This window comes from Bombina bombina, chromosome 2 (assembly GCF_027579735.1).
Source record: "Bombina bombina isolate aBomBom1 chromosome 2, aBomBom1.pri, whole genome shotgun sequence".
NCBI lineage: Eukaryota > Metazoa > Chordata > Amphibia > Anura > Bombinatoridae > Bombina > Bombina bombina.
In genome coordinates this window covers 1105895908-1105909221 of record NC_069500.1, presented here as the reverse complement: position 1 = coordinate 1105909221, position 13314 = coordinate 1105895908, and the positions used below count along the sequence as shown (strand labels likewise).

Genomic DNA, 13314 nt, shown 5'->3' with positions numbered 1-13314 from the left:
TCAATAGGTGATGCTCCCTTCACATCCCTCTGACAAACACTGTACTCTGAGAGGAATCAGGCTTCAAAATGCTGAAAAGCGCATATCGAAGAAGAAAATCAAGCACAGACTTAGGGAGGCAAAGTTTGTAAAACTGAATTGTGGGTGTGGTGAGGAGTGTATTTATAGGCATTTTGAGGTTTGGGAAACTTTGCCTCTCCTGGTAGGATTGTATATCCCATACGTCACTAGCTCATGAACTCTTGCCAATTACATGAAAGAAAAGAGAAAAAACAATAGTGGTCTGGAGGAATCGGAATGTGAAGATAAGTGTCCTGTATGTCTATTGTGGATATGAAATGACCTTGCTGAACAAAAGGCAGAATAGTCAAAGTCACCATCTTTAAAGTGGGGACTCGTACAAAACAATTTAAAGTTTTCAGATCCAGGATTGGTCTGAAAGAATCTTCCTTCTTTGGGACAATGAACACACTTGAATAGAAACCCAATCCCTGTGCCTACTGAGGAACTAGTACAATCCCCTCTGAAAGCTCTGGGTCTGAAACACACTTCAGAAAAGCCTGAGCCTTCACAGGGTTTGTCGGAACATGAGTAAGAAAGAATCTTCCCATGGGAGGTCTTATTCTGAAACCTTTTCGATACCCTTGAGAAACAATATTCTGAATCCACTGATTTTGAACAGAATCTGTCCAAATGTCTTGAAATAACTTTAGTCTGGATTTGGTTCCTTATAAGGTTTGGATTTATTCCAATTTGGAGATGGTCTCCAATTAGAGCCAGAGGCCTTAGGGGAAGGAGGGGTTTTCTGTTCTCTATTCTGACGAAAGGAATGAAAATGATTGGGAGCTTTAAATTTACCCTTAGATTTCTTGTCTTGGGGCAGAAAAACTCCCATACCGCCAGTGATAGTGGAGATAATAGAATCCAATTGAGAACCAAACATATTATTACCCTGAAAAGATAGAGATAATAATCTAGATTTAGACACCATGTCAGCATTCCAAGATTTAAGTCATAAAGCTCTTCTAGTTATAATAGCTAAAGACATAGATTTGACATTAATGTTAATGACATCAAATATAGCATCACAAATGAAATTATTTGCATGTTGAAGTAAAAGAACAATGCTAGATAGTTCAGGATCTGATAACTGCTGCGCTAAACTGTCCAACCAAAAAGTTGAAGCAGCAGCAGCAACATCAGCCATAGAAATAGCTGGTCTAAGCATATAGCCAGTATGTAAATATGTTCTTCTAAGGTAAGATTCAAGTTTCCTATCTAAAGGATCCTTAAAAGAAGTACTATCTTCCATAGTAATAGTAGTACATTTGGCAAGAGTGGACATAGCCCCATTAACCTTAGGGACGTTTTCCTAAAACTCTAGACTAACCACAGGTAAAGGATACAACGTCTTAAACCTAGAAGAAGGGTTAAAAGAGGTACCAGGTTAAGACCATTCTTTAGCAATCATATTGGAGATAGCATCTGGAATAGGAAAAACTTCAGGAGTAACCTCAGAAGTCTTTAAACCTCAGAATTTAAACTATTATTAGCTTTGCTATCAGGAGGACTAGACTCCTCAATACCCAAAGTAAACGATACCTTGTTTAATAGAGAACAAATATGTTCAATTTGAAATAAAAAAATGTTTTTTGCCAATTTCTGTCTCTGATGCAGGATCCTCCGAGTCAGAGGAACCCTCAACAGTAGAGGATATTTCAGTATGCTGTCGGTCAGTACAAAATTCATTAGATCTATGACAAGTTTGGAAAGAGTATTAACGTTTATTTGAAGGCAGAATAGCAGTCATAGCCTTCTCTATGGCTGCAGCAACAAAAAATGTCATATCTGCAGGAATATCAGGTACATTAGACTGAGAAGGAATAACAGTAGATGTATTTGTACTCATATAAACATTATCCGCATGTAATAATTTGTCATAACAAATGCCACATAATTGAGCTGAAGAAATAAGTTCAGCTTGTTTACAACAAAGACACTTTTGTCTTTGGTAGAATTGTGTTCACGCAGCTTAGTTCCTACAGTAACATCAGAGGCAGGATCAGTTTGAGACATCTTGCAAAATGTAAAAAAAAAAAGAAAAAACATTTAAACAAAATACACAATTTCCTCAATATAGTAGTTTCAGGAATGGAAAAAATGCTTATGATAAAATTCTTATACAAAAAGTAAAATCAAAAGCAAGCATCATAGCTCTCTATAATAATAGTTAGAGGGAGAGGCTTAATATAACACATTTTTGACGCCAAGAACGACGCACTGAAAAGATGCAACTCGTGTCATAACAGGCATGACTTTGCACCAAAAATGGCGCAACTCGTGTCACAACAGACGCGACCTCGCGCCAAAAATGACTCAATGCAATGACGCAACTCGCATCACAGCAGGCGCGATATCGCACCAAAAATATTCGCGCAAAAAATGACGCAATCAAATTATGCAATTTGTGTCATTGCGAGCCTAATTTGCCTGCGAAAAACATTTTAAAAACAGACTACGTGTTAGCAGCTAACCAGAACCCCAGGTAAGAAAAAAATACCTAAATTCTTCCATAAACATAATTTCCATTCTGAAACTTTGTGACTGCAAAGGGTAATATTAACAGACCTGACTCAGGGTTAATATATGCAATATACATTAAGAACTGTATAATATAAAGTGCCTTCCATAGCTGAGAGTGTCTTAAAAATGATACATACTTACCAGAAGACACCCATCCACATATAGCAGACAGCCAAACCAGTACTAAAACATATCAGCAGAGGTAATGGTAGAGAAGTATGTCGATCTGTAAAGGGAGGCCGCAGATGAATCCCCGCAACCAAATTTACAAAGAGCGCTAGAATAGATTTCCCATAGGCGAAAACATGGTATCATCAGGCAATACTCCCTTCACATCCCTCAGACAAACACTGTACTTAGAGAGGAACTGGGCTTCAATATGCTTATAAGCGCCTTTCACAGAAGAAATCAAGCACACCATGCTTCACCACCTCCTAAGGAGGCAAAGTTTTTGAAACTGAGGCATGAGTGAGGTGGGAGGTGTATTTATAGGCATTTGAGGTTTGGGAAACTTTGCCCCCTCCTGGTAGGAATGTATATCCCACACGTCACTAGCTCATGGACTCTTGCTACCTTTATGAAAGAAATAATGGTTGGGGAAAAAGGTAAGGCAGGCCCCTATATGCTAGGTACCACCAGCCTCATTCTTGAAAACCCATGACGTAGCAACGGAACGAGTGGAATAAGCAGTAATTCTGACCGGAGGATCTTGGCCAGCTTCCAAGTAAGCTCTGCGGATTATGTTCCTCAGCCAAAACGATAAAGACACAGACGTGGCCTTTTAACCCCTATGATTATCAGAAAATAATACAAACAGACTAGATGACTGATGAAAATCTTTAGTAGCCTTAAGATAAAATTTCAATGCCCTAACTACATCCAAATTATGCAATAATCTCTCCTTTGGATATTTTGAGTTATGACAGAAGGGAGGAAATACTATTTCCTGATTAATATATTCTTCAGACACTACCTTAGGAAGAAAACTCTAATTCGTCCGTTTAATGAACCAAGTTTTGCAGCTGGTTTCAAACCTCACATGTCTGCTGAAGCTGTAGATGTGACAACTACCACAGACTCTACCTTGACAAGGCAAAAAACTACTGGGAGAGAAGTGGAAGTAGGAGGGATATATGTTGAGCTCTGGTTGGGTGTCTTTGCCTCCTCCTGGTGGTCAGGTGATGTACTTCCCAAGAGTAAGGATTGTGGACTCTCACCACCATTAGAAGGAAGTATCCCTTTAGTAACAATTTTAGAAGTCTGGAAACCAATTGAACATAGGATTCCTGTAAAGTTAACTCACAAACCACAGAATACAATGAATATGATACCTGTAAGATTCTGAAGTGATGGTGTCCACTGGACTAGAAACTTTTTGAGGGACAGAGCTGGTGCTGTTTCTATGTCGCAACTTTAAAGATTCTGTAAGAATATACTGCGCTTGCTGGACGGCTATTAGAATCACTCCAAGAAGAGACAAACTAAAAAGAAAGATAAAAACAACACAGCTTTATTAACTACAATCATTGTGCCAACAACTATTTTATTGTATTATTATTATTATTATCGGTTATTTGTAGAGCGCCAACAGATTCCGCAGCGCACATGTATACATCACAGAAAAGTATATTTTTATAGAATAGACTCACTCACAGCCGAGAAACTCCTACAGTTACTACTAACCTTATTCCACATGAAGAAAATCTAGTGAACAGATTCCTAATATTTTTATATATCAATGCTCTATCTCCAAAAATGTTGAATTTGTTTTTTTAGTGATGCTCAATAAGGTGGATAATTGTCATTACTTTACTTGAGCCCTACAAGCAACAAAATTACCTGCTTTGTGTTAAATTATTATTTACTGTTCATATCATTTAAGTCCTATAATTTATAGCTAGTATCCCACCTCTCAAAACACAAAATGTATGCTTACCTGATAAATTTATTTATTTCCGAATATGGTGAGTCCATGACGTCCTCCATTTCTGTTGGGAATATCACAGAAACCTGAGCCAAGGCTAAAAGAATCAAATTTAGAAAAAGTATGCAGAGTGTTGTAAATCTGGTCCACAAAAGCTTCCTTGTTGAAAGCCTAAAGGCTGTGACACACTGCAAGCGGAGCGGTGCGCAGCGTGTAGATGCAGCTGTGCGCGCTCAGTGTGTCCTGCCTTTTCATCTCTGAGCACTCTGCTGCGTCAGGTCGCGTAGCTGAGCACTCAGAGATGAAATAATTGAACTTCAGAAGTGATGCAGTGCGAAGCAGCTGCATCGCCTCGCGCCGCATCGCTTGCAGTGTGTCACAGCCTTAAGAAGAGAAAACAGCCCTTGTGGAATGAACTGTAATTCTCCAGGAAACTGCTAACCAGCAGTCTCAAGCAAAATGAATTATACTTCCCAACCATAAAGAATGAGAAGTAGCAGTGGCTTTCTGACCCTTACGTTTTCCTGAGAAACAAATAAGGCAGAGGACTGGCGAAAATACTTAGTCGCCTGTATGTAGAATTTCAGAGCACGCACAACCTCCAGGTTGTGCAACAAACGTTCCTTATGAGAAGAATAATTATGACAGAGAAGGAACAATAATTTCCTGATTAATATTTCTATCTGAAACCACTTTAGGAAGAAAAAACCCAACTTAGTACGAAGAACCTCCTTATCAGAATGAAAAATCGAGAAAGGCGAATCATACTGCAGAGTTCCGAAACTCTCCGAGCAGAAGATAGAGCAATAAGAAACAAACCTTCAAAGATAATAGCTGAAAATCTATGGAATGCAAAGGCTCAAAATGAGCCTGCTACAAAATCTTAAGAACAACATTAAGACACCAAGAGGAGCAAAAGACTTAAACACAGGCCTTAAACTAACCAGGGCCTGACAAAAGATTACACAACTGGCACATCCGCTAGACACTTGTGTAACAATCAGGATAATGCAGAAATCTGACTGACTGACAAACCGTTCTCCAGACCAAGCCAGAGAAAGGACAAATATCCTAAGAATCCTGACCCTACTTCCAAGAATAGCCCTTGGATTCACTCCAATAAAATTAGTTACGCCATACCCTATGGTAAAAGCTACCAGTAACAGGCTAGCGAGCCTGAATCATTGTCTCAATGACCGATTCAGAAAAACCACGCTTAGACAGAACTAAGCGTTAATCTCCAAGCAAACAGCTTCAGAGAAACAAAATTATGATGAAGGAATGGACCCTGAATTAGAAGGTCCTTTCTCAGGAACAACCTGCAAGGTGTAAGAGATGACATCTCCACTAGGTCTGCATACCAGATCCTGAATGCATGCAGGAACTATTAAAATTACTGATGCTCTCTCCTATTTGATACGAGCAATAACTCGCGGAAGGAGAGCAAAACAGGTATGTCAGAAAATCTATCAGAGCAGCCTGCTGATCTCTTGACCTTTAACATACCTTGGAAGCTTAGCGTACCGTCATCTAATCCAACTCCAGCATCCCCCATTTGAGGGATAACGTGAAGAACACCTCCGGGAAGAGTCCACTCCCCGGATGAAATGTTTGCTTCTATGTTGAGCCACAGCCAGTTCTTCGACTGCTCAAGAAGTCCACTCCCAGTATCCACTCCTGGAATGAGAATAGTGGATAGACAGCAATTGTGAGCGTCCACCCACTGAACATTCAACCCCAATCATGGCTAATGGAACTCCAGGTTCCTCCCAGGTGTTTGGTGTAAACCACTGAGATGAAATTGTCCAACTAGAACCTAATAAACCGACTAAAGACAAGTGAGGCTAAGCCAACAGAGCATTGTAGATTGCTCTCAACTTCATGATGGTTATGGGGAGAGCAGACTCCTCCCGAGTCCATAGTCCCCAGCTCAAGAAGCTGGCATCCGTCGCCACTATTAATCAGGAAGTTCTCCGGAAGCATGTGCCCTGAGACAGATGCTCCTGAGAAAAACCACCACGGGAGAGAATCCCATATCCACAGATCTAGATCTATTCTCCCAGGAAGTTCTCCGGAAGCATGTGCCCTGAGACAGATGCTCCTGAGAAAAACCACCACGGGAGAGAATCCCATATCCACAGATCTAGATCTATTCTCCCAGACAGATCCACATGATCCCCGTCTCACTATCTAGGCATGCAAAACAGCATAACTCTCAGATGGAATCGAGCAACGGGGTGATGTCCAATGAAGCGACTATCAGACCAATTACCTCCATACATTGAGCCACTAAAGGCCGAACAGTAGACTACAGAGAGAGGCAAGAGGAAAGAATTCTCAATTATCTGACCTCTGTCAGAAATCTTCAGAGATAGGGAAACTAATATGGTCCCTAAGAAAACTACCCCTGTAGCTGGAGCAAGGGAACTCATTTTCAGATTTATTTCCCATCTGTAGGAAAGAAGAAAAAAAACAAAAATACAACAAGATCTCTGTATGAGAGTTTGCTTGTTGAAAAGATGGCACCTGAACCAATATGTCCAGGAAGGGCGCCAAAGCAATTCCCCGAAACCTGATCACTGCCAAGATAGCTCCCTCCGGAAGGCGTGGCAAGGCCAAAAGGGAAGAGCCACAAACTGAAAGTGTTTGACAGAAAAGTTAATCTCAGGAACTGAAGATACGCTTCCTCCAGGTCTATAGTCATCATACTGACCCTCTTGAACCAAAGAAAGAATGGAACCAATGGTTTCCATTAGAAGGATGGTACCCTGAGAAAACTTGTTGGAACACTTTAGGTCTAGAATAGGACAAAAAATTCCCTCTTTTTCGGGAACCATGAACAGGAAAGAATAGAATCCCAGACCCTGTTCCCTTACAGGAACTGGAACTATCACTCCCAGATAAGAGAGGTCCCAAACGCACATCAAAAATGCCTCACTGTTATCTGGCCTGTAGATAAATTTGAGAGGAAGAACCTGCCTCTGGGAGGAAGGTATAAATTCTATATAGTAGCCCTGAGAGAGTATGTCTGAAGCCTATCTGGGGCATCTCATATCCATGTTTGAAGACAGAGAGATTCAGCCCCCCCCCCCCCCCTCCCACTTGGTCCAATCCCGGATTGGGGGCAAATTCCTTTAGGTGTATTCATCTCGTCTTTTGGTAGAAAAGACCATTTTCCACCCATAATATCAGAAATATTCCTGTCAGATCAGGACCAAACAAGGCCTTAACCTTGTAAAGAAGCACCAAAAGCTTGGAGTCAGGGGAAAAATCCACTTACCAAGAATATAGACACAATGCCCCGCAGACTAGCACAGCAAAGCCAGATATCTTGCTCCCGGCTTAAAGACTGGCATAGTAGCATCATAATTAAAAGAATTGGCTAGCTTAAGAGCCTTAATTCTGTTCTGTATCTCCACCAAAGGACTCCCTACCAAAATGGAATCAGACAAGGCATCGCACCAATAAGATTCCGCTCTTGATCTATGTAAGCCTCCAGCTCAGTCCATTGATCCTGAAGACCGATATCTTTTTTTCAGGGCCGATACCGATTCCAATTATTGACCGCTTTTCAGGCTGATAACCGATAACAGGGGCCGATATTCTGTACATTTAATGTTTTGAAAAATCAGCACAATTTCTACACAAATCTGGTATAAACTGAACATGCTTATTAAAATTTTAAATATTAAAAGTAAACAACTGGGGAAATTATAAGTGCTTGAAAAACATAATTTATGCTTACCTGATAAATTTATTTCTCTTGTAGTGTGTTCAGTCCACGGGTCATCCATTACTTATGGGATATATTCTCCTTCCCAACAGGAAGTTGCAAGAGGATCACCCAAGCAGAGCTGCTATATAGCTCCTCCCCTCACATGTCATATCCAGTCATTCGACCGAAACAAGACGAGAAAGGAGAAACTATAGGGTGCAGTGGTGACTGGAGTTATAATTTAAAATTTAGAACCTGCCTCAAAAAAGACAGGGCGGGCCGTGGACTGAACACACTACAAGAGAAATAAATTTATCAGGTAAGCATAAATTATGTTTTCTCTTGTTAAGTGTGTTCAGTCCACGGGTCATCCATTACTTATGGGATACCAATACCAAAGCTAAAGTACACGGATGATGGGAGGGACAAGGCAGGAACTTTAAACAGAAGAAACCATTGCCTGTAGAACCTTTCTCCCAAAAACAGCCTCCGAAGAAGCAAAAGTATCAAATTTGTAAAATTTGGAAAAAGTATGAAGTGAAGACCAAGTTGCAGCCTTGCAAATCTGTTCAACAGAGGCCTCATTCTTAAAGGCCCAAGTGGAAGCCACAGCTCTAGTGGAATGAGCTGTAATTCGTTCAGGAGGCTGCTGACCAGCAGTCTCATAGGCTAAACGTATTATGCTACGAAGCCAAAAAGAGAGAGAGGTAGCCGAAGCCTTTTGACCTCTCCTCTGTCCAGAGTAAACGACAAACAAAGAAGAAGTTTGCCGAAAATCTTTAGTTGCCTGTAAGTAAAACTTCAGGGCACGGACTACGTCTAGATTATGCAAAAGACGTTCCTTCTTTGAAGAAGGATTAGGACATAATGATGGAACAACAATCTCTTGATTGATATTCCTGTTAGAAACAACCTTAGGTAAAAACCCAGGTTTAGTACGCAGGACTACCTTGTCTGAATGAAAGATCAGATAAGGGGAATCACAATGTAAGGCAGATAACTCAGAGACTCTTCGAGCCGAGGAAATAGCCATCAAAAACAGAACTTTCCAAGATAAAAGTTTAATATCAATGGAATGAAGGGGTTCAAACGGAACACCCTGCAGAACTTTAAGAACCAAGTTTAAGCTCCAAGGAGGAGCAACAGTTTTAAATACAGGTTTAATTCTAGCCAAAGCCTGACAAAAAGCCTGGACGTCTGGATTGTCTGCCAGACGCTTGTGTAAAAGAATAGACAGAGCAGAAATCTGTCCCTTTAGCGAACTAGCGGATAAGCCCTTTTCTAAACCCTCTTGTAGAAAGGACAATATCCTAGGAATCCTAACCTTACTCCATGAGTAACTCTTGGATTCACACCAATATAAATATTTACGCTATATGTTATGGTAAATTTTTCTGGTAACAGGTTTCCGAGCCTGTATTAATGTATCAATAACCGAATCCGAAAACCCACGCTTTGATAGAATCAAGCGTTCAATTTCCAAGCAGTCAGCCTCAGAGAAATTAGGTTTGGATGGTTGAAAGGACCCTAAATTAGAAGGTCCTGCCTCAGGGGTAGAGACCATGGTAGACAGGACGACATGTCCACTAGGTCTGCATACCAGGTCCTGCGTGGCCACGCAGGCGCTATCAGAATCACCGATGCTCTCTCCTGTTTGATCCTGGCAATCAGTCGAGGTAGCAACGGAAAAGGTGGAAACACATAAGCTATGTTGAAAACCCAAGGGGCTGCTAGTGCATCTACCAGCACCGCCTCCGGGTCCCTGGACCTGGATCCGTAACAAGGAAGCTTGGCGTTCTGGCGAGATGCCATGAGATCCAGATCCGGTTTGCCCCAACGATGAATCAGTTGAGCAAATACCTCCGGGTGAAGTTCCCACTCCCCCGGATGAAAAGTCTGGCGACTTAGAAAATCTGCCTCCCAGTTCTCCACGCCTGGGATGTAGATCGCTGACAGGTGGCAAGAGTGAGACTCTGCCCAGCGAATTATCTTCGAGACTTCCAACATCGCTAGGGAACTCCTGGTTCCCCCTTGATGATTGATGTAAGCCACAGTCGTGATGTTGTCCGACTGAAATCTGATGAACCTCAGTGTTGCTAACTGAGGCCAAGCTAGAAGAGCATTGAATATTGCTCTTAATTCTAGAATGTTTATTGGGAGGAGTTTCTCCTCCTGAGTCCACGATCCCTGAGCCTTCAGGGAATTCCAGACTGCTCCCCAGCCTAGTAGGCTGGCATCTGTTGTTACAATTGTCCAATCTGGTCTGCGAAAGGTCATTCCTTTGGACAGATTAACCCGAGACAACCACCAGAGAAGAGAATCTCTGGTCTCCTGGTCCAGATTTAGCAAAGGGGACAGATCTGAGTAATCCCCGTTCCATTGACTTAGCATGCATAGTTGCAGCGGTCTGAGATGCAGGCGCGCAAATGGCACTATGTCCATTGCCGCGACCATTAAGCCGATTACTTCCATGCACTGAGCTACTGATGGGCTTGGAATGGAGTGAAGGACACGGCAAGCATTGAGGATCTTTGATAACCTGGACTCAGTCAGGTAAATCTTCATCTCTACAGAATCTATAAGAGTCCCTAGAAAAGGAACCCTTGTGAGTGGTAACAGAGAACTCTTTTCCACGTTCACTTTCCACCCATGCGACCTCAGAAATGCTAGAACTATCTCTGTATGAGACTTTGCATTTTGAAAACTTGACGCTTGTATCAGAATGTCGTCTAGGTACGGAGCCACCGCTATGCCTCGTGGTCTTAGTACCGCCAGAAGTGAGCCCAGAACCTTTGTAAAAATTCTCGGGGCCGTAGCTAACCCGAAGGGAAGAGCTACAAACTGGTAATGCCTGTCTAGAAAAGCAAACCTTAGGTACCGATAATGATCTTTGTGAATCGGTATGTGAAGGTAGGCATCCTTTAAGTCCACTGTGGTCATATATTGACCCTCTTGGATCATGGGTAGGATGGTCCGAATGGTTTCCATCTTGAACGATGGAACCCTTAGGAATTTGTTTAAGATTTTTAAGTCTAAGATTGGTCTGAATGTTCCCTCTTTTTTGGGAACCACAAACAGATTTGAGTAAAACCCTTGCCCTTGTTCCGTTCGCGGAACTGGGTGGATCACTCCCATCACTAAGAGGTCTTGTACACATTGTAGAAATGCCTCTTTCTTTACTAGGTTTGTTGATAACCTTGACAGATGAAACCTCCCTTGAGGAGGAGAAGTTTCGAAATCCAGAAGGTATCCCTGAGATACAATCTCCAACGTCCAGGGATCCTGTACATCTCTTGCCCAAGCCTGGGCGAAGAGAGAAAGTCTGCCCCCCACTAGATCCGTCTCCGTAGAGGGGGCCCTGTCTTCATGCTGTCTTAGGGGCGGAAGTAGGCTTTCTGGCCTGCTTTCCCTTGTTCCATGACTGGTTGCCTTTCCAACCCTGTCTGTAACGAGCAGTAGTTCCTTCCTGTTTTGGAGCGGAGGAAGTTGATGCTGCTCCTGCCTTGAAGTTACGAAAGGCACGAAAATTAGACTGTTTGGCCTTTGATTTGGCCCTGTCCTGAGGAAGGGTGTGGCCCTTACCTCCCGTAATGTCAGCAATAATTTCCTTCAAGCCGGGCCCGAATAAGGTCTGCCCTTTGAAGGGAATGTTAAGTAGTTTAGACTTAAAAGTTACATCTGCTGACCAGGATTTAAGCCATAGCGCCCTACGCGCCTGTATGGCGAATCCGGAATTTTTAGCCGTAAGTTTGGTTAAATGCACTACGGCATCTGAAACAAACGCATTAGCTAGTTTAAGCGTTCTAACTTTGCTCAAAGTCTCATCCAATGGTGCTGTGCGAATCGCCTCTTCCAGAGACTCAAACCAGAATGCCGCTGCAGCCGTGACAGGCGCAATGCATGCAAGAGGCTGCAATATAAAACCTTGTTGAACAAACATTTTCTTAAGGTAACCCTCTTATTTTTTATCCATTGGATCTGAGAAAGCACAGCTATCCTCCACCGGGATAGTGGTACGCTTGGCTAAAGTAGAAACTGCTCCCTCCACCTTAGGACCGTCTGCCATAAGTCTCGTGTGGTGGCGTCTATAGGGAACATTTTTCTAAATATCGGAGGAGGGGAAAAAGGCACACCGGGTCTATCCCACTCCTTACTAATAATTTCTGTAAGCCTTTTTGGTATAGGAAAAACGTCAGTACACACCGGTACCGCATAGTATCTATCCAACCTACATAATTTCTCTGTGATTGCCACCGTGTCGCAATCATTCAGAGCCGCTAACAAATCCCCTAGTAACACGCAGAGGTTCTCAAGCTTAAATTTAAAATTTGAAATTTCTGAATCCGGTCTCCCCGGATCAGAACCGTCACCGACAGAATGAAGCTCACCGTCCTCATGTTCTGCAAATTGTGACGCAGTATCAGACATGGCTCTCGTGTCATCAGCGCGCTCTGTCCTTAACCCAGAGCTATCGCGCTTGCCTCTTAATTCGGGCATATTGTATAATACTTCTTTCATAGCATTAGCCATATCATGTAAAGTGATTTGTAAGGGCCTTGATGTACTTGGCGCCTCAATCTTACGCATCTCCCGAGCAGGAGACGAAGGTACGGACACGTGAGGAGGGTTAGACGGCATAACTTCCCCCTCGTCGTCTGGTGATAATTTCTTTATCGGTACAGATTGACTTTTATTCAAAGTAATATCAATACAATTGGTACACATATTTCTATTGGGCTCCACATCGGCTTTTGAACACAATGAACAAGCAGATACCTCTGTATCAGACATGTCTAAACAGACTTAGCAATGAAGCTAGCAAGCTTGGAAATCACTCTCAATAAGTTTGCAAGCAATTATAAAAAACGCTGCAGCGCTTTTAAAAACACAGTTGAATTACAAAGAAAACTAATTCAGTTATAGACAAACAATTCTTAACGAGAAGTGTATTAATTAGCAGAGGATTGCACCCATTAGCAAAAGGATGATTAACCCCTCAATACCCAAAAACGGATATCAAATTAAGATTTAACGCTTTAATCACAGTCAAACACACTGTCACAGATCTGCTGTGACTGATTACCTCCCTCAA

The 13314-nt window shown here is 42.2% G+C and overlaps 1 protein-coding gene across 1 annotated transcript in view; it reads right to left on the bottom strand.

The window, feature by feature from the left end:
- The window catches only part of TMEM131L (transmembrane 131 like), a gene marked incomplete in the record, with an annotated part of 682792 nt that overhangs the window by 161867 nt on the left and 507611 nt on the right, over positions 1 to 13314 (bottom strand). The window contains 1 exon segment of the mRNA XM_053703753.1: positions 3915 to 4064. Within this exon segment, the coding sequence (XP_053559728.1) occupies positions 3915 to 4064 (150 nt within the window).